We start from the raw sequence: 20,262 nt of genomic DNA on the forward strand, positions 1-20,262 counted from the left end.
CCCGCCCCCTCGCACGGGTCTCGCGCGGGGTGGGCGGGGCCTCGGGCCGCGCCGGCAACATGGCGGAGGCGGAGGGGGAGAGCCTGGAGTCGTGGCTGAGTGAGTACCGGGGGGCTGAGGGCATCGCCCGGGCGCTGCCGGCACCGGGGCACCCTGCCGGGAGCCCGCCGGCCCTCACGCCATTGGGAGACCCCGCCCCGGCCCCTCTGCGCCGGCCCTTCCCATCGCCCCCCCTCAGCGCCCGCCTGCCCGGCGCCGCCGCCCCCTCAGCCGGGCGGGACCCCCGAGGGCTGTCAGCGCGCTGGGGACGGGCTGGCACAGCACCCCGGGGACGAGGGGGGGTTCAGCACCCCGGGGATGGGACAGGGCCGGGGCCGCCCCGCCCGGCGGCCCCCGCGGTGGGGGGGGGGGGGGCCGGTAATCGGCTCCTTGGTGGGAAATGTGAGGGACGGGCAGGTCTGTAGCTCGCATTGCTCAGCTGGTGCTGTTTTTTGACCATAAAGGCTCGTGGTTGCTCTCTGTCCCTGCTGTCCCTTCCTTTACCTGGGTTTTGGCCAGCCCAGTGTACAGCCTGAGTGCTGCCTGTGAGGGTCAGAGCTGCCTGGTTTCCCAAATAAATTGCTTTCGTGTGTTACACAACCGTGGTTTTCAAGCAGACAGATTTTGCTCTGTGCCTGGCTGCAGTTTCAGGGTAGCTGTGGACATCCATTCCATACGAGCTGGAATGTATCAAACCCCTTTGTCGACATAAGGTATGTTTTGTCACACAGTCCTAAGGGTTAGAGACAGGGGACAAACCCTGTGGCCTGTTGATCCCCGGCTCCTGCTGAGTGTCTCTTATCTCTGTGTGTGCCTGTGCTGCCCGTGGCCTTTGGGCTCTGGCTGTGCAGAATGTGGGATCCCAGCCCAGCGCCGCCAGAGCAGGATGTGATTCCTGAATGAATCAGTCATAACCGTAATTATTTTTCACATATTCCATGCACAGGAGCTCCTGCTGCTGTCCCTGGGTGGCCATCCTGCACATCATAGCTTGTTGCCTAGATTTTCTTCTTTTTTTAATAGTTATTTGTTTGATTATGGCAGTGAGTGAAGCTCCAAGTAGTCGGGCACTGGGCAAACAGCAGAAAATGGTCACTACCCTAAATACTTCAGAGTGTAAAACCTGTTACCCTTGGAGTTATCCTTCCATAAGCAAGATTAGATAATTCTCCTTCTTCCTTGGTATTTTTACATAAAACTCAAACATGTACATTCTATCATCATCTGTTATACGAGTTACTGACTAAAAGATGTTTTCAGCTTTTCCTCCTCATTTTAGCTCAATCCCTTCTGTCCCTTCACCGTTTTTGCTCCTCCTCTGAACTCCCACAGTTTGTCAATATCTTTTATTGTAGCCAGTGAGGCACAAGAAGAAACACCCACATCCCTTCCCTGCGATCTCTCTGAGGAGAGCTGACTCACTGAGTTCAGTTTGTATGTGAAAATATCTCTAGTAGGAAGGATATTTTGGGTTGTATAGCCTGGAAAGCTGCCTGGCTGCTTGTTTTGTGGGGATTTTTTTTTAATTGAGGAAGTTAAGACAGAGGTGATTAGTACTTGGCCAGAGAGTCAGATATTCAGAACATGGGCTAAAGGGAAGAGTTCCAAAGGCCTTACTCACTGTGAGAAACATGGCAGAGCCTGATTGCAGAGGGGCACACATTTTTCAAGGCTTGAGTGCTGCTTTCTCATTTAGGAGGATGCTTTTATGCCAGGTCACTGCTGTAGTGATTGTGCTGGTGTGGTTGTGCCGCTCCTCCCATCACAGGAAGCACGGAGCCTTCCCTGTCAGGGAATTACTGGAGAAATCTGAGGCCAGGCAGGCAGAGCTGGTGCAGCTCAGAGCTTTCACTAGGGGTGAAACCTCCCTGGGGTTTTTGTCTCATCATCACAAATCTGTGGCTATGCTAACCTTGAGGGTGTGCCCTGCTGTGCCCTTCCTGAAGGGAATGGCTCAGCAGCACAGCCAACTTCCCAGCCACAGGAAGATGGGAAATTTCATGTTGCCAATGATTTTTTCCTCTGGTGCTGTGCAGCCTCCTGCTGCCCTGTCTCTGGCATCAGGTGGAGTCACAGAGCCATGAAGTAACATCATCCTCGTGTCCTCCCGCTGCAGCAAGAGCTGCGCCTCAGCCAGCCGTGATCTGGCATCTGCGTGTCCTGCCTCATTCCAGGCAGCTGGGATGAGAGAAGGTGATCCTTGCTGTCCCCTCCTGGCTGGCAGGCTCTGCTCCTGCACTGAGCTGAAACAGGAGAAGGTTAGAAAATAATGTCAGTTGTGCAAACACAGCTGGAGCCTTTGACTCCAGCACTGCCTGTTCTGCTGCATCCAGAAGAAAGCTTATTGTATCCTACTCCTGTCAGGCTCAGGCAATGTCCAGCTATGGAATAGATACAGATGGATAAAATATAGTGACTGTCTTAGTTTATTTTTTCCTTGGTTTGTCATGGGTCAGCATTCTTTTCTGCCCAGGGATGCAAACAGAATCTGACTGTCAGATTCAACATGCCTGGGCTGGGCATTCTCAGTTCATGTGCTGAGCTTGACCTGGGGAAACCCTTTGTTGAGGTGGCTTTTGTCTCATTTCAGGAGAGAATTGAACCCAGGAAAACATGAGCATTCATTACCAGTCAGCCCATGGTCTGTGGTTCTCTGCGTTCCAGTGTCTCTAGAGAAAACAAGCACCTTTATTTCATATCAAATTATCCATCTGAATGTTGCCTCGTGAGCGTTTTGGGGTCTGGCAGAGCCCCTGAGGGCTGAGTGGCTCTGATGCTTGGGGCAGGTGTGAGGCAGCTTTTCAGTCCTGAGCACAGCAGGGTCTGAAAGCTGGGACAGACGTGGTGCCAGGGCTGGGGTGGTGCCCAGACTCCTGTCCCCAGATTGCTAATCTGGATTCACTTAGTTGCCAATGTGAAATGGGATTTTCAGGATGGGACCTGATGGACAAGTGTCTCTGAAAGCAAATAACTGGTACCAAATGGGCCTTGGTTGGCAGTTTCAATAGAGAAGCCAAAGACTTGATATTCCAGAGCACCCAGCTCTCCATCCTGGAGTGAATCCTTTCATATAAGGGTGGAATCAGATTTATAAAGCAGTGCAGAGGAGCTCCTTGCCCGCATTTTAAGCATTCTGCATAAAAAGAGAGGTTTTTAAGTTATGCCTTGGTACACATGACATAGTTTCCTGTAGGACTGTCCTGAAAAGGTGAAGGGAGGTGATTCTGCTCCACTGGGATGTGTTTGTGTGGCTGTGCTGAGGCTGGGAATCCACATGCCCTGTTGTGTTGTGTCATGCAAACACATCCATCTCCAGAGCCAGGGCAGGACTTCTGATCAAGCTCATTAACTTTTATGAACCAGGACTTCACGTGGAGGTTTTATGGATGTTGGAAGCAGGGATTTTCTTCGTGTGGAACAGCACTTCCCTTCAGCAGTCACTCTCTTCTTCTGAGGCTTCACTGCCCACACAAGAGCTTTTAGTGCAAAAACTTAGATGAGTCTGGACCCAATCTGATGAGAGTATGAAATAATCCAGTGTCATTGTGAGAAATCTGTGGTAATGTTCAGAACAGCTTTAAAAGCAACACTTGGAAGATAGAAATATCAGTTACATTTTCCTGTTTGTACTTTTTTTTTTTTGGTTATATTTTTCCTGATTTCAAGATGTGCAACTGACAGAGTCTGTTTGGTTGTGTGTCCTTAGGTGTTTGTGCCCTTCCTCTGCTTTTTAAATAAACTTCCTTAACTCCAGCCAAGAACTGAGTGTTTTTCATCTGGGCCTGCTGAGCACCAGAGGTGCTTAGGAGCACCAAACCACCACGGTGTCGTTTCACTTGCATGAAGAGCCTTTAGATTGTTGTGAGTCCGTGGTTTCATGACACTTTCAGGGTGTTCAGCAGTTGGGAATGTGGTAATAAGGTTTAGGTGCCACATGTTTGGAAAAATTGTGTTTTAAACTGAGCCTCTCTCAAATCTTGAGTTCAAAACTAGCCTGGTAGCTCAGCGAGTTCCACAGGATGTGATCCTGCAGTTAATCCTCCCTGGCTGCTGCCTTCTGCTCATTGAGGATCCCATGGAAGTCAGCAGTGGGCACAGAGATTCACCCCTGTGGAATATTTTACAGATACAACCCATGGAAAAATTTCCTTGCTTTACAAACATCATTCAGTGAGGAGGAAATTCGAGCAAACCTTGTAGGACAGGCACAGTAGGATTGAGGTTTGGAGTAGATATCTGACAGCTGGTTTTAGCTGCCTCTGGAAAGGTAAAAGGATATGTTTTAATGATGGTTAAAAAATGACACTTTGTAATGCAGCATGTGTTTGTTTTGTTATTTTTCCCTCTGAGATGAAGGTCCAGGGATGTGTGCTGGGTTTTTTCCTGTCCTTCACCTCCTGCTCTATGCTGTCTGACTAAGCAATATTTTATTTCCTAAATCTCTTTCCTTTGTATTGAAATTTTGAGGAAAGCTTCTCAAATGCCAGCTTTTAAATATATAGCTAGAGCTACAGCCCGTTGTTTCTTCCCTTACAAGAAAGAAAAATCATCGTGTCCAGTCAGCTCGGCTGGAAAATTAGGTTAAAGCAGGAATCTTTTCTACTGTAAAATCAGTGCTGCATCAGAGTTAAGTAGAATACATGGAGAGGATGCATTCCTAACAAAAAAGATGCTGAAAGCCTCACTATTGTGCAATCAGTACAGTCAGCAAGGTACCAGTACCCAAGGGAGGATCCTTCAGGAGCCTGAAATAGCCCCAGCAGAAGAGCATCGATCTCTGGGTCTCAGCATGTAGGATTTGAGTTCCTGATCAGGTACAAGCTGTGATGTTTATTACTTGCAAGAAGAACTCAATTTATAATAATAAATTTCAGTTCATAATTCCTAGGAGAAATGCTGAGGCATCTATCAAATCAGCTGGCACTCCAAAAACAAGTGTTAATGCTAAATGAGTTATATTAGACATCTGATGTTCCAGCTCTTGCTTCTGCAAAGCTCCCAGGGAATACAAAAATAATTTCCTGTGTAGAAAATGTGAGGGTTTAACCTTTAAGGAGTTTAATGTTACAGCCAAATAGAAAGAGACAGCATTTCAGGCAGAGAAACTGTGAGCTGAAATATTTTGTCCTGTGCTCTCATTTAGTGTATGGGAATAGCCTGTTTCTAAGTACTTGAGATTTGGCACCCGTTTTCTTTGGAAAGCAGTGATTCTTGCTGGATATTTGGATGTCTCAGCTTGGACACACCCTTTCCCTGAACAGAAGTACCATGTGTGAACTTCCATCTCCTTTTTTGTAGCTGGCAAAGCATTTCAAATGGTTTTCTCTAGGAAATGTGTGATCCTTTATACTGTTTCTGTTGTTGATTGGTGATATGTTCTCTTTCCCTTGCCAAAGATAAAGCCACCAACCCATCTAACAGGCAAGAAGACTGGGAATACATCATTGGATTCTGTGACCAGATCAACAAAGAACTTGAAGGGTGGGTGTCCCAAACTGCTCTAGACTTCATAAATTAACATTCACAGTTTAAAATGTGTCATTTCATCATCAAACATTCCCATTTTCTTTATATATACTGTTGTCACAAGGGAGATCTGCCTACAACAGAGACAAGATGCTCTGAAGTGTTTCTGTTCTGTGAAAGGCAGCATGGCTCAGTCAGACTGAGCACTGGGAAACTGGGAATTCTGAATTTGCCTCTCATTTCAGCTTCTGCAGCTCCAGGGTTCTCCTCTGGCCAAAACTACCCTGTTTTCCAGCCTGTAAAATGGGATTGTCACTGACAGTGCTGGTGGGGCTTCACTGGGCTTAACTGAGGAAACCTCCTGGCTCACAGCATTCCTGAGAGCTAAGGAAGAAGTGTTTTATTCTGGAAAAAGGAAACAAATGCAAGAGAAATTAAGTGATTTCCTGGGCTGGGAACTGTACTGGGAGTTGTTTGGCCCCTCCCAAGGAGGAGTCTGGAATTGCTGGCTCAGACTATCAGCCCTCACTCCCTTTCATGTGAAGACACCCAGGATTACAAAGATGCCCTGAGAATTTCTTGTTAGCCTTTGTGGTAGAAAGATAAAACGTACTTAATGGCATTTCCTTTTAATTATGTGGATGACATTTCAGTTAAACAGCAGAATTTGTGAAAGTCTGTAAATCCTCCATCATATTTGCCTGCTTGGTGTGTGACAGGGCTCTGCTCTGTTCTAGGCCACAGATTGCTGTGAGACTCCTGGCTCATAAAATCCAGTCTCCACAGGAATGGGAGGCAGTCCAAGCCTTGACAGTAGGTAGTCCTTACCCCTCCTCTTAAATCCAGTCGTTTATCCTATTACATCATCTTAGGGGAGCACAGGGAGTGTCCATGGGGTCAGCTGGGGGCTGAGTGCCCTGATTCCCATCCCTGGGAGGGAGTGGATAGTGGGAGGGAGCACAGTTCCATCCCTGAAGTGTCCAGCCTGCTCATCAGCCACAGAGCAGCCAGAGATAACTCTGGGTTAGTTTGAGCTGCTTTTGTTTGTTATCTTCAGCAAGATTTGTGTTCGTTGTTGTGAGACCTAATGGTGACAAAACAGACCCAGAGACACTTGGGTGAGGGTGGGACACCAAGTCCTGATGTGTCACCCCTGAAGATGGGACACTGATGCCTGTATGGAGCAGGAATATGTGTCCCACTGACACGGGCCCTTCACCTTCCCTATAAGCAGAACACACACTGTTACTGGAGGGTTTCGGTGTTCATTTCAGCCCCTGTTTTTGTTCCTTGAATGCAGGTGCTGGAAGCTTGTATGAAGAATTGTGGGAGAAGATTTCATAATGAAGTTGGGAAGTTCCGCTTTTTAAACGAGTTAATAAAAGTTGTGTCTCCAAAGGTTAGTCCCTTAGTCTGTGGCTGTAGTTACTTTTTGTTTGACATCCATAAGCTACAGGCAACATCCAAAATGTTTGCAGTGTTCTGTCTGGCTCATTGCATTTATTAGCCTATACTCAAGAGCATTTGTTAGCTAAATTTTTGTTGTCTGGGGTTTTTTATGCTCTGCTTAGTATTTTTCTCATTAAGATGTACTTATTAGCCATCAGTATACAGTCTCTGTGCTGTTCTAATCCTTCATGTGACTCAAGGGCTTCTAAAACTCAGGCTGTGTTGTTTTAAAAAGCAAAACTCCAATGACAGTGGAAGAGGAATGTGATGCAGAGGTTAAAACAAGAGACTTGGTAACACACCATAGAGTTCTGGTCCTCACTCTGCTGCTGACTTGCTGTGTAAAGAGTGCCTGGCTAAGTCCCTGGGCATTCATGATCAGTTTAACATGGTGAACATCATCCCCAGGGCATGATTGATGCTGCAAAGTATTCCCAGACTCCCTCCCATAAGACAGGGGAGGAGGTGGTTATCTGATTGCTGTAATTTTTAAATAGCAAAATCCTGAAGCCAACAGAACATCTGCTTTTTCTTTTTGCTGAAGATAATAACAAAGCTTCTCTTCGCTGTTATTTCAAATCTCTTAGAGGAGCATTTTTTCCTCTTAATAAAGTGTATCTTAGATTATCTTGGAACTTGGATCATACACCTTTTAGTGTATATCATTGAGCTTTTGGCTTTGAGCTTTATTTTTGGAAAGAAATAAAGAACATGGAGAATTTACTTCTTTTTTCCACTCTTAGTACCTGGGAGACCGAGTCTCAGAGAAGGTGAAGTCCAAAGTAATTGAATTGCTGTATAGCTGGACAGTGGCATTGCCAGAGGAATCCAAAATCAAGGATGCCTATTACATGCTGAAGAGACAAGGTAGGAAGTCAGCTGCTCGTTCATGCATTTTCTGGTGCTGTGCTTTAAGCAGGAGTGTCACAAAATATACAGCTTCTAATTAAATGGGGTCAAGGCAAGCTCTGAGGGGAGATGGAACAAGGGAGAAATTCTCTAAAAAGCTTTTCATTATGTATAAGTGCCTTGGGCTGGGTTGGGTTTTTTAACTTAATTAGTTAAATACCTTGGAAATACTTTAGTTTTGGTTTGAAGAGCCTTTTTTAAGTTGTTTGGTTTTGGTGGGTTTTTTGGTGGAACTAGTTATTAAATGGTTTGAACAAATCTAATTTAAAGTGAAATAAGAGCCTCCAAGTCACCTTTTGTGTTCTTCTAACAAGATGGCTTTGCAGCTGTACCTTTGGTTCAGCTGATGCACATTTCTTGTGCAGGCACAGTGAAAAAAGCTCAGAAGCTTCAACACAGGAAACCATTCTTGTCTGGAAACCATCCTGTCCTATTAGGACACACAGATTACAGGTCATAACTGTCCCTTGTAGCACTGGGGATGGATAAATTAGAGGCTGAACAGGGCAGAAAATGGTTCCTCCCCTTCAGAGGAAGAGTTTTAGCTCGTATTGAGGGGCTGGGGGAACATCAAGGTAAAAATCAGCTGCCATGCTCAGGGATTTGTATCTGTATTGTTCACTGGAACAGCGGGGCAGTGTCAGTGGGCAAGGTGTGTGTTGGCTGTGGCAGCAGCCTGGGAATACCTGGGAGCACTCCCTGGTGTGACTGTGCCAACCCACAGGGATTCCCTTTCTGCTTCCAGGGATTGTCATGTTTGATCCTGTGATTCCTGCAGACAGAACCCTAATTCCTTCTCCACCACCTCGTCCCAAAAACCCTGTGTTTGATGATGAGGAGAAATCCAAGGTACAGTGAAGATTTGTATCATAATCCCTAATGAAAAGTGATTAATCAGTGCATATTTAGAACAAGGAAGCAAAGGATAATAATGTGGCTTTTATTTGGGTGTGGTGGTGTGTGCTTTTGCAAAATTCACTGCTTTTCTCACCTGCTTAACCCAAAGTTCCATTAAGGCATTGTCTATGTTACCATTATGGGGTTATTCCTGGTGCAAGTGCAATCCTGCTGTAGCCCTACAAAGCAGAGAATGTTTCACAGACAGGACCAAAAATGATGCCTGGGAGGAATAACTGCCTAGTGCCAGAAGTCTCTGAGATTTCACAGTCCTGTGTAGAAGCAGGAATGCAGCAACTCATATAAGATAATAAACCATAAATGATTCCTGCCGAAATCCTTGTATCTGTGAAAGCTGTGTAAGCTTTGTAATAATGGTCTGTATCCCTTTCCCCCTGAATTGGTCACTTAGATTCCTTTCCCTTTGCCAAAGGGTCTTTATTTGTTTCCTCAGTATCCTCTTCTTGTCTTACAGCTTCTAGCCAAACTGCTGAAAAGCAAAAACCCAGATGATTTACAAGAGGCCAACAAGCTTATAAAATCCATGGTAAAAGAGGTAAGAAATTCCTGTAGGATTGGTCCAGGTCAGCAATCTGCCTTCCAGGTTTTAAGCAATTTGACTTCAAAATGGTGGAGTGCTTGGGATTTGTGCTCTAACACCTGGGGGATGTTTGTGTCATAGGAATATCCACAATTGGTGTCTCTCATGGAGGACAGGGCAAGAATTGAATGTCCCTTGTTGTAATTAAGTACATTCTAATCACTCAAAGTTGTATTTCGTGTCAGGGTTTGGGGGGAGCATCAAGGTACCACCCCTGGGTACTGAGGGCTGAGTCATTCCACTGGATCTTCTCACAAACAGGCTTCGTGGAGACACCTTCCTGTTTGTAGAGCTGTGATGCATCCACCCAGGGCAGTCATTCCAAACTCTGGAGTCCAGGAAATGACTCACTGGGATTCTGGCACAAAAAAGGGTAGCTTCTAGACTGGAGAGGATGTATAGGTTATCGAAATGTTTCCATTCAAGCTCCTCGTGTCCCCAGGGCAGGCTCTCCTTCATTTTTAGTTGGAATCCTAAATCAAAGATGGGTGAACATTTTCCTCCAGGGCGTGCTGCTTGTTCCTAGTAAATGTGTTACTTCAAACACATCTATTTTGTTAAATAGCATCAAGTGAACAAAAAAAACCAAACAACCAAAACCCAAAACAAATGAACAAAAAAAAATCTGAAAAGGAACTATCAACAGAACTTGTGGGAACTTTTCTATTTTTCAGTGGAATAATTATACATTCAAGTCTTTTTAATGAGGGTTTTTGGAAATATAGGGTAAATAGACATTACTTGACATGTTCACAGATAATACCTGTGGTTGTGATAGCTGGACCTTTCCAGGGAAGCTCACCTTCTCTGTCTGTGCTTTATGCCCTGAAGGACGAGGCTCGGATTCAGAAGGTGACGAAGCGCATGCACACTCTGGAGGAGGTGAACAACAATGTGAAGCTGCTGAATGAGATGTTGGTTCATTACAGCAAAGAGGACTCATCAGAGGCCGACAGGGAGCTCATGAAGGTGGGTCTGAGCTGCTCCTTCTTCCCAGAAATCCTGGAGTCAGTCCTTTCTTCTTACAGACTTGAGTTTTGCAGAGATTTACAAACAGTGCAGTAAAATGGAGAACAATGGTGAGAAACAAAAGCGGTTGCTGGAAACAGCAGGCAAGAAAATACCCATGTTTTTAGCACCTTTTACCAAAGGACTCAGTGGGGAGTAGCCCAGTTTTGCACATGCTTGAACTGAGGTGCAGCTATTCTCCAAAGGTGCAGTGTGGCAGAATCAGGAAGCTGCAGTTTGTAATCTTTGATCCTATTAGGACACACAGATTGCAGGTCGTAGCTGTCCTGTACAGCACTGGAAATGGAGAAACTAAAGACTGAATAGAGCAGAAAATGGTTCCTCCCCTTCAGAGGAAGAGTTTTATCTCATTTTGTAGAGTTGGGAGAACATCAGGAAGGTAAAAATCAGAACAGCCACTGGGTAGGCCCAGAGCCTTGAAGGGTTGCCAATTATCTAATTTTAAAAGTTAAAACCGTTCATTTTTAACAACAAGCTCCTGAAACAATGGTAAGAAGCTTAAGAAACTGGTTTGTTGCTGTGAAACATTTTGTTCTTGCCACCTTTCTGCTGTGTGGTTGCAGACTCTGAGTAGTAGTTGCAGCACAACTGAACCCTAATTGTTGAAGCACAATTCTGCTCTTCCTTGGGCTTTTAGGAACTCCTGTAATAAAAGGAATGAACACCTCTTTTGGACTAGAGCTGTTCTTAAGTGCTGGTGTGAGGGAGGACTGAGAGATGGCGTGTTGGAAATGCAGGTTGTGTTTAGACCCCCGGGCTCAGCTCTGAAGGGGCAGGGAGCAGGGTCCTGGCTGTCCTGCCACACTGGCACAGTCAGCACAGCAAGGCTGGGCTCTGTTCTGGGCTTCCCAGTGCATGGCTGGCAGTCCTTCTGTGCTGACTGGTGCTGCTGGCAGTGGCTGATGAAACCCTTTGTCCTAATCTGTCTTCCAGGAGCTCTACGAAAGGTGTGAAACCAAAAGGCGAACGCTGTTCAAACTGGCCAGTGAGACAGAGGACAATGACAGCAGTTTGGGTAAACTGAGCTACACTTGTCCTTTTTTAATTGCTTTTGTGACCTGTGTCTGTGCAAGGGACCAGCTGTAAAGACACCTCAACACTGTGGGTGGCTGTTGCTTTGAGCAAGCAGATAAAGGACGATCCTTTCCTCTTTATTATCTCAGTTCAGGCAAGGACTGGGCAGTAGAGTTGGTGGTTCAGGAGTCTGGGGGCAGTGATGGGGGACAACTGCTTTGGGAGGGAAGGGGATTTGCTGTGGAGAACAGTCTTGAACTCATTTTTTCCTTGTTACTGCAATTTGCTTGGAGCTAGAAAGGTCAGGGTGTTGCTTAGAGAAGTGTGGCACAGACAGGATAATGGAGCTCATAGCCAAATATTTATGGTTTTTCTTGGATTATTTAGTTGATAACTGAGCACTCTCAGCATTAGTGGGAACAAAGTGATTAAAGCCTTGGAGGTAATTTTGTCTCTCTTGCATTTAGGGGATATTCTGCAGGCCAGTGACAACTTATCCCGTGTGATAAATTCCTATAAAAAAATAATAGAGGGGCAAGTGATCAATGGTGAAGTGGATCTGCCTGGGATGTCTGTAGTGGAAGGTGAGTTCTTGGGAAGCCAGCTGTGTGACTTTTGAATCCTGCAATTCTAAATCTTTTGAACAGTGTTTCCTGTTAATTGTGGTGAAGGGGGTTTTGATGGTTCTTTGTGGCCAACAGTTTGTGAATCAGAGGGGACAGGAAGGTTCCTAGGCTGTGGGTAAACAATTCTGGACTTGAGCAACAGTGCTGCAGCTTTGCATTTTCCATTCTCAGTCCATATGATTGAAACCTATGATGACATCAGTAGCAAATCTGCATCTGAGCAGTTTGTGTGGCTGGAAGTTCTCACACATTTTCCTCCCCACATTTGTCCTGTTTCTTAATGGTGACATGTAAGAAGACAATTTTATTGAAAACACAAGAGTTGGAGAGTGGGAGCTGGGTCAGGGGTCCTGTTCCTGGCCAGCAATTCCATTTGTGAATTTGGGCCACTTGCCCACTTTACACTTCAGCTTCCCCATTGAAAGCTCTGGGCATGTGTGTGACAGAATTACCATTTGGGAGTAACTGTAACATCCCTGCCTGCAGAGCAGTAGAGGAATGTGTGATGCTGCCTGGCAGCATCTTACTGGGACAAGACTGGCCTAAGTATGAAATGAAAACAGTATGAATTTTCCTCAGCTCTCCAGCCCTCTGGTAGCCTTTGTTTATTGTAGTGCTGTAGGATCTCCCAAAGCCTCATCTGAGCTCAAAAGATTTTGAAAAGATGATGATTTGTGCTACAAGAAGCACTGGGGAAGGAGCAGTGGTTGCAGGAGGTTTTCATATAGGAATTCTTGAGGTATCTGGGTTGATTTATGTGGTCTGAGGACAGCAAATACCTGTTCTCTGTTACAAAGAGCCGTAAGCCATGATCAAATGAGGATCTGTGATATTTAAACCATCTCTCTGCTAATTTCTTCTGTGCACGGGGTTTGCTCTGAGCCTTTTGCCTTCTTTCCTAGTAGTGCTCTTCTCCTGTCCGCTGCAGGGAGTAACTCCACAAATAATCTCAACACCCTCATCGACCTTGCTGGACTGGACGTCACCAGCACCCCACCACCTCCAATGCCACCCACCACCCTGACTCCAGCCCCCAGCACAGCCCCAGCCCCAGCTGAAATCCCCATCCTCCCACCTCCTCCCCAGACGTTCGCGCCACTGCGGAGCAGCTCCTCCAGCCAAGTGGAAGCGGCGCCCGCTCAGCAGGGCAGCACAACCAACTCCCTCTCCTTGCTGGATGAGGAGCTCCTGTGCTTGGGTAAGACACTGAGAGGCCTGGAAAAGGGCTGCTCAAACATCCTGACAAAGGCTGCTTCTGTGCAGGCTGGCTGTGCTGTGTCAGGTTTGAAAGGGGTGTGAGATGCCTCTGGAGTCCAGGGAACACTCCCTTGCATCCTGAATATTAGACCTGGTCAGTGAGTCGGTATCAAAAACTCTTCCCAGAGTTGGCTGCAAGGAAATAACTACTGAGTGCAATTGCAGTCTGATCTCTGGAGGTGCTCGGACATGCTGGATGTGCTGGCTGCAGTTTGTGACAGATTCAACCCTGATTTTGGGGCTGTGCTAAAGAGAAGGTGCCTCATAGGGGCTGTGCGTAGGAGCCTGCAGGATGCCTGCCTGTGGAGCCCAGATGTGAACAACGGGAGACAGTGCAAGACAGGAAGGGTTAGAAGGGCTGAAGGATTCTAATGCTGAAGCATTAGAAGGGCTGTGTGCAGGAGGTGGCTGTTGGTTGCTGGTGCTGTCAGTCTCTGTTTCTCATCATAGACTTGCAGCCCGTCTCAGCATTTCATCAGAGCTGAAGCAAGTAGTTTGATGGTACTGAAACAGCAGCCAAGGGAACTCGTTTTCTCCTCCAGTCACCTCCTTGTTATTTTCCCTTCTAGGCCTGAATGACCCAGCCCCTGCAGCAGGGAAGGACACCTCAGAAAACAACCAGTGGAGCATGTTTGAGGTACAAAGGAGGGTCTCAGGGGAAGGGAGGGGTGGTCATTGTGGGAGGTCTTAGGACACACTGTCACCTTGGAGAAGCATGTGATCATACATACAGGCTGAGGGGCAGTCTGGCTTAGCCCTAAAATCTGGGATAGCTGTGTTTAAACAGAGTAGATGCCCCTGAACCTGCCTTTCTCAGTTTCCCAGCCATCCCCATGATGTTGGCCCTTCCTTTGCTTAAATTACAGATCAGATGTAGCCCTGACATAGGCCACAGACTTTGCTGTTTGCCACCCAGCACCTGTGTTTATGGTAAACCTCTTTCCCTCTGTAACAGAACTGTGCCATCTCTGCATCAGGGGGAGCAGCCATTTAGAGCATCTACTTGTCCTCTCTTTCAGAATGACCAGCTGGACCTGGATTTCTTCAATCCGAAGGCAGTGACTGTTGCTTGCAACCCTGCAGGGAACCCTCTTCTCCATCACACACCACAGACCACATGTGGGACATCAGCCACGCTGCCTTCTGCTTTCCCAGCCTCCCAGACTGCTCCCAGCATCCCAGCACCAAACTCAGCACCATTTGTGTTCTCTGCTGGACCAGCTGCCCCTGCCGGGCCTCCCAAGACTATTCCAGCTGCTCCTGGATACTTCAGCTCGTCTGTGGGCAGCAATATGTCACATAAGATGGATGCACTGGGACAACTCCTTGATGAAGCCAAAGGGTAACCAAAAGTCCTGGACTTTGCTTTGGCTCTGCATTTAGAAAGCCCAGTTCGCTGCAGCACCAGGTTCTGAGGGCGACTTTCAACTCCCTAGTTTGGCAGAAATGTGGGATTGGGATTTTTCTTGTCAGAGGTTTCAGTTTACAAACGAGTATGAAGGTCCCACCTCCAGAAGGGAAAGGCAGGCAAAGCACACAGCTTGTACTGTTGCCTGATCCAAAGGTGTGCTGGGAGGTGGAATAGGCTATAAAGGTACAGAGACCTTTGCCCATCTCAGCCTTGCCCCCCCTTGCCAAGGTGGGGCTCTGCTTTTCCTTCCTGACTTACAGAAGTGACCCCAACCCAACCACCACCACTGTCCCTGGAGTTCTCCTCACGTGAGACCCTGTGGAGTCACAGAGTCCAGTCTGGCTCCAGGCTGCTACTTTGTCCTCATGATCTGCTGTTATCTCTGGGTGTTGGTAAAATACCTGCTTCACTTCCAGCTCCATTCCCCATGTGTTTTCTGTCTCTCTTGCAGGACTGCCACCCAAGGCATGGCGACACCTTCAGTGTTCCCAGGGGTTACTGTCACCTCTGCCCCGTTAGCAGCACCCGCAGGGCTGCCAACCACTGCCCCTGGAGCCCCTCCAGCTCCCTTTCCAAGCAGCTGCACTGCTGGATCAGGAAGTCCTCTCTTCCAGCCAGCGTCATTCCAGCAGCAAGGCAGTCCCATGAAAGCACCTGAAATTTCTTTGGCCAATGTCCACGTTCCCTTGGAATCCATTAAACCCAGTAAGTATCTCAGGCTTTTCACCTTGCTCTGAACGATTTTTAAAGGCAAAGTAGAAGGAGAGAGAGGGGATGAGCAGCCCCAGCTGAGCATCCCGGTCGCCTGGCGCTGCCTCAGGTCATCTGCTGCTCCATAAACCCGGATCCTCTCCCCTCTCTCAGGCAGTGCCCTCCCAGTGACAGCCTACGACAAGAACGGGTTCCGGATCCTCCTGCACTTTGCCAGGGAGTGCCCCCCGGGCCGCTCGGACGTGCTGGTCGTGGTGGTGTCGATGCTGAACACGGCGCCGCTCCCCGTGAAGAACATCGTGCTGCAGGCAGCTGTGCCCAAGGTGGGGACACGGGGGGCAGACCCTGGGGGTGTGAGACTGCATTTGGGAAGGCCTGGGCATGGACTTGGGGACCTGGGACAGCCTGGTCCTGCCTTTCCATAGGCTGTGCCCTGCCCGTTTCCAAAACACAAGGGTTCCTGTCAGAGGCAGGAAACACTGAACAGGATAAGACAAGAACTGCAGGTGTTCTGTTTTTCTTGCTATCCAAGATCAACCCAGCTGTGTCCGTTGCATGGGTAGAGCTACCCATGAGGTCTTCAGAACCAGCATTTCTGACAGACGTCCTAAATCTGACAAGACATTCCACTCTAGTCTTACTGCACCTAGATAATTTTGGATATGTTTGTGTTTTGAACATGGCCCATTCTCAGCTGTGGTCTGTCTGTGTCATGAAGGTGTTCACATCAAAACCTCTGACAGGAGCACTCAGATAGGGAAGTCCTGGTGGTGTTCACTGACCAGTGTTTCTACTCTGGGCTGCCTGTTCCTGTCACGTTGCACAAGCTGGACTGGCTCTGTTCCCTCATCCTCGCTTGTGGATTGATCCTCCTCCGTTTGGATGTGTGCTGTTGTCCCCCCAGCCTGTGCATGCATCTTTCATTGTCCCCAAGGCAGGAGATAATCCCTGAGGTTCTGCTTTCTTTTTTCCCTTGCAGTCCATGAAAGTGAAGCTACAGCCACCCTCTGGCACTGAGCTGTCTCCATTCAATCCCATCCAGCCGCCTGCTGCCATCACCCAGGTCATGCTTCTGGCAAATCCTGCAAAGGTGAGAGGGACAGTGGGATTGATCCTGACCACGTTAGACACATTTGATCCCAGCTGAACTCTATGGAGGGGTGGGACCAAGCATTTGAGCAGCTACAGCTGTTTGTTTCTAAAAGGTTGGACTTGATGATCTTGGAGGTGTTTTCCAACCTTAATGATTCTGTGATTCTAATGTACCCTCCAAAGGTGGTTACTGGGGAATGTTGGTGTTTCAGTTCAGGCCTAGAGGAGGCTCCTTACAACAGACTTTGGCAGCAAAAAGTATGAGAAGGACTGGACATTTCTCCCAGAAAAAGGGCAAGGGTCATGTCAGCCTCATCTTTAAAGGGTAGCAGAGCTGCATTAGGGGTTTGTGACTCCCCTGTGCACCTGAAGTGCCTGGCTTTGATGATAGTAAGATCGATGCTAAATTAGCTGGTGCTGTAGCAGTACTTTTGATGAACCAACAGACAAATGGCAGGTCATGTCTGCTCCATTATTCTCTGAGGATGGACCTGTGACCAGGGACACAATGGGCTTAACACTTCATTTTCTGCTGATTGTGCTGGGAGCATCTGAGTAGCTATTTTTCCTTGCTGTAGTTATTTCAGTAGTTTCCTCCATACAGCCCAAAGCTGAAGGACTTTCTAATTATTTGACAAATCTAGATGTGACTACTTGAGAATTACAACAAAAGCATTCTTAAAGTATAGGCTGAAAGCTCTGAGGTCCAAAAGGATGAATGTCAGAGGGGTTTGGTGGATTGTGGTGGAATAACTTTGTGAGGTACATGGAGGTGCCTTCATTGAAGGACTGCTTCCATTTCCTGCTTACTGTTTCACTAGGATTTTCACAGACCAGGAACTGTTTCATCTTCCTCCATATGATGAAGGATATAATTTTGAAAATGTTGAACTGTTCCAGCCGCATTATTCTGGCTCTCTGCAGAGCAGCTGAGCAATGGGTGCTGGCCACATCTGTGCAAACTGATTAGAGGTTATTTATGCTTTTCTCCTCCTGCTCCACATTAAGCAGTACAACTTTGGTAGATTAAAAAATGAACATAACTCAGGTTTCTAAGTAGCTGAACTCCTCCGTGAATTTAACCTGGGCCCTCCTCCCTTTGCTCTGTACAACAGAAGTGTTGTGCTCTCTGTAGAGCTGTAACAGTGAAGTGTTTTGTTTGTGGCTGTTGAGCTGGGACTGTTCTCAAGTTGCTTTTGGGTTTTGTCTTTCCTGCAGGAGAAGGTGAGGCTGAGGTACAGACTGACCTTCACCCTGGGGGACCAGCCCAGCACAGAAGTGGGTGAAGTGGATCAGTTTCCCCCGGTAGAGCAGTGGGGGAATCTATGACCTCAGGACACTGCCAGAGACTGTGACAGGACCAGGGCAGGATCCCACAGGACTGGAATGGATGTGCCGTGGGGAGGGACACACATGCTATCCACTGGTGATGTTCAGCTTTGTTTACATGTCCTGACCACTCTGCTTGTAGCTTTAGTCCAGAATGTTGTGCCCCACCTTGAAGGGGCCCTGGAACATTTATGCCAAGCATGAACTGAGCAGCAGCTGGTGACAGGCAGTGCTGGCTGCTTTTATCATGACCTCTGGGTGAATCTGGTTCTATCTTCCACTCTATTAAACTTGAAGTTATTGTAATTTGAGGGGAGACCTGTCAGCAGAAGGGGATTTAGTTGGGTTTGTTCCTGCACTGCTGTCCAGAGATCCCAAGGGGCTGGTGGGGCGATGATGCCGCCGTGAGCTCAGCGCAGAGCCCTGACACGAGCCCTCCCTCGGACTGTGACCAGCCCCGTGAGCATGCCGAGCAATAATGCTGCTCCGTGAGGGAATGCTTCTTTTTTACACTGAAATGGCACTTAGCTCCCTCCCCCCACACTCCTGCTGCATTCCCAAGGGCCTGTGTGTGTGCCACACTGCTGTACCTTTATTGTTCTATTTATTTTATACTGCTGGCTGCCGCCCCGTTGCCTCCCTTTCGGGCAGCTGGGGCTGAGTTTTGTCTGCAAATGGTTACACTGGTTATTTTTCTGCCTCCGTTGCATTCCATAGTGTGGGGAAAAGAGGAAATGTGTAGTGAGAAGGTAAGAGGGCTGGAAAGTATTGGTCAGTATTACTGAGGGACAGCACCTGGAGCGGAGAACTGTCTTTACAATCACTAGTGAAGGGCAGTGACTGAATCCAGGGATAAGGAGAGATGCCTCTCGTGTCCCCTAGTGCAGGCAGTATTATTAGTGTAGTTGAATACTATGTTTTATTGAGCTGAGTACAATGACCTGCAAGATGTAAATAGAAGAGCTGTAGGGTATCAAAACAGAACAAGCAGGCAAAGAAAGGAAGAGGCTCCCCCAGGCTGTGACGGGGCATGTGCTGGGTTAATGCCCTGTTTTCTTTGTTCCCTGTATTAAGTGGCAAAGTGCAATTGTTCCCACAAAGGGGAAAGCAGTTTTGCTGGATATCAGTGTTCTGTGCTATCAGGGCAGGAGAACTGACCCCTTAGCTACAGTCTCCCAGAAACCAGGTTTAAATCTCCAAAACTTGGTTCCTGTGGCTCCTTCCTTCTCCCTCTATTTCCAATCTCAAGCAGTGCCTCAAACAGCTCTGAGACAGACTGTTGTAAATGGATGGGGGGTTTTAGCATCCACTGACACAAGCACAGGCAGGTGCTTGGACAGTCCTTGGACACCCAGCTCTGCACTTCCAGCAGTGCTGTCAAGCAACAGCTCTTCTCAAACTGGGAACAGGAGCAGCACGGGGAAAAACAATAAACAGGAGGAGACTCCTGCCTCTGGTAGGAAAACTACAGAGGAGAAGGTGCTGCTGGAATGAACAGTGGCTGTAAAAACCCATTACTGCAAACACAGTTTGGAGTTATTTGTAGTTATTTTTACTGTGCTGCAGAGTAAAAATCCCTAGAGGTAAAAGGCCTGAGGGCCTCATCAGAGTAGAAACCCCTGAAGGTGGAATCCAAGCTCATGGAGAGCTCAGCCTTGGCAGATCCCTGATGTAGAAGGCAGGTGAGAGGGATGGGTGTGTTGTTTGGATCCTAAAGAAAGCAGTTCTAAATCCATGGACTGGGATAAGGGACAAGGAGGGAATTCTCTCTGCCTCAGGCACATTCTTGCCAGCACTTTAGACACAGCAGGCATGGGGGCAGTGCTTGGGTCGGGGCAGTGTGTCCTGAGGAGCAGTTCCACTGCTTTCCCTTCCTGCACGTGGATCTCACTGTGACCTGGAGGGAGGCAGGAGAGCGCAGGTGCTTCCCTTCTGTTCCCAGTGTTGCGGCAGCGCAGCCAGACGGGAACGCGCCGTGGTGCTGCTGCCTGGAATGCGCTGTGGAAAGCTTTGGAAATTAAACCATGAATGTTCCTTGTGTGTAGGGCAAGGTTCCTGCTTCATCCCCAACAGCCCTACCTGTACATACCTCTCCCCTGCGTTTGTGCTGCTGCATGTTGAATAAATCATTTTCCCTACCTGGCTCTGGGCTGGCCCTTTCTCATAACGGCTCTTGGAGGGCACTGCTGGTTCTGGAAAGCCTCAAACCCAACCCGTGGACTCAAGGCCATCCAAACTAAACAAAAATGGCAAAGTTGCTGTTTCTAAAACCCCAGTGGTGTAACAGTGGCCTTCATTTCAGGCTGGGTGTTGAGAGGTAGAGAAACCAAGAAATGCAAGGAAAAGCTGCACTGAGGCTCATTTCACCAGGGGAGGGCTGCCAGGCCAAGCTGGAACAAGCACCTGTTTTGATGCAGCTCCTTCATAAAAGT

The 20,262-nt window shown here is 47.7% G+C and overlaps 1 protein-coding gene across 3 annotated transcripts in view; it reads left to right on the top strand.

The window, feature by feature from the left end:
* The window catches only part of GGA3 (golgi associated, gamma adaptin ear containing, ARF binding protein 3), a 27,794-nt gene continuing 7,532 nt past the window's right edge, over positions 1–20,262 (top strand). The window contains exons 1-17 of one of the 3 annotated variants that reach the window (XM_027691513.1): positions 1–99; positions 5,436–5,520; positions 6,243–6,318; positions 6,806–6,904; positions 7,698–7,821; positions 8,609–8,712; positions 9,236–9,316; positions 10,193–10,330; positions 11,324–11,405; positions 11,872–11,988; positions 12,959–13,228; positions 13,857–13,924; positions 14,307–14,629; positions 15,150–15,403; positions 15,563–15,732; positions 16,389–16,499; positions 17,720–17,725. In XM_027691513.1, coding sequence (XP_027547314.1) covers positions 60–99; positions 5,436–5,520; positions 6,243–6,318; positions 6,806–6,904; positions 7,698–7,821; positions 8,609–8,712; positions 9,236–9,316; positions 10,193–10,330; positions 11,324–11,405; positions 11,872–11,988; positions 12,959–13,228; positions 13,857–13,924; positions 14,307–14,629; positions 15,150–15,403; positions 15,563–15,732; positions 16,389–16,499; positions 17,720–17,725 — 2,148 coding nt within the window. In that variant the 5' untranslated portion in view covers positions 1–59. Of the gene's footprint in view, positions 100–5,435; positions 5,521–6,242; positions 6,323–6,805; positions 6,905–7,697; positions 7,822–8,608; positions 8,713–9,235; positions 9,317–10,192; positions 10,331–11,323; positions 11,406–11,871; positions 11,989–12,958; positions 13,229–13,856; positions 13,925–14,306; positions 14,630–15,149; positions 15,404–15,562; positions 15,733–16,388; positions 16,500–17,719; positions 19,975–20,262 lie in introns of those variants that run through there. The other 2 variants (XM_027691512.1, XM_027691514.1) reach the window with 2 other exon arrangements.

This window comes from Neopelma chrysocephalum, unplaced genomic scaffold, assembly GCF_003984885.1.
Source record: "Neopelma chrysocephalum unplaced genomic scaffold, ASM398488v2 Primary Assembly neopelma1_84, whole genome shotgun sequence".
Taxonomy (NCBI): domain Eukaryota; kingdom Metazoa; phylum Chordata; class Aves; order Passeriformes; family Pipridae; genus Neopelma; species Neopelma chrysocephalum.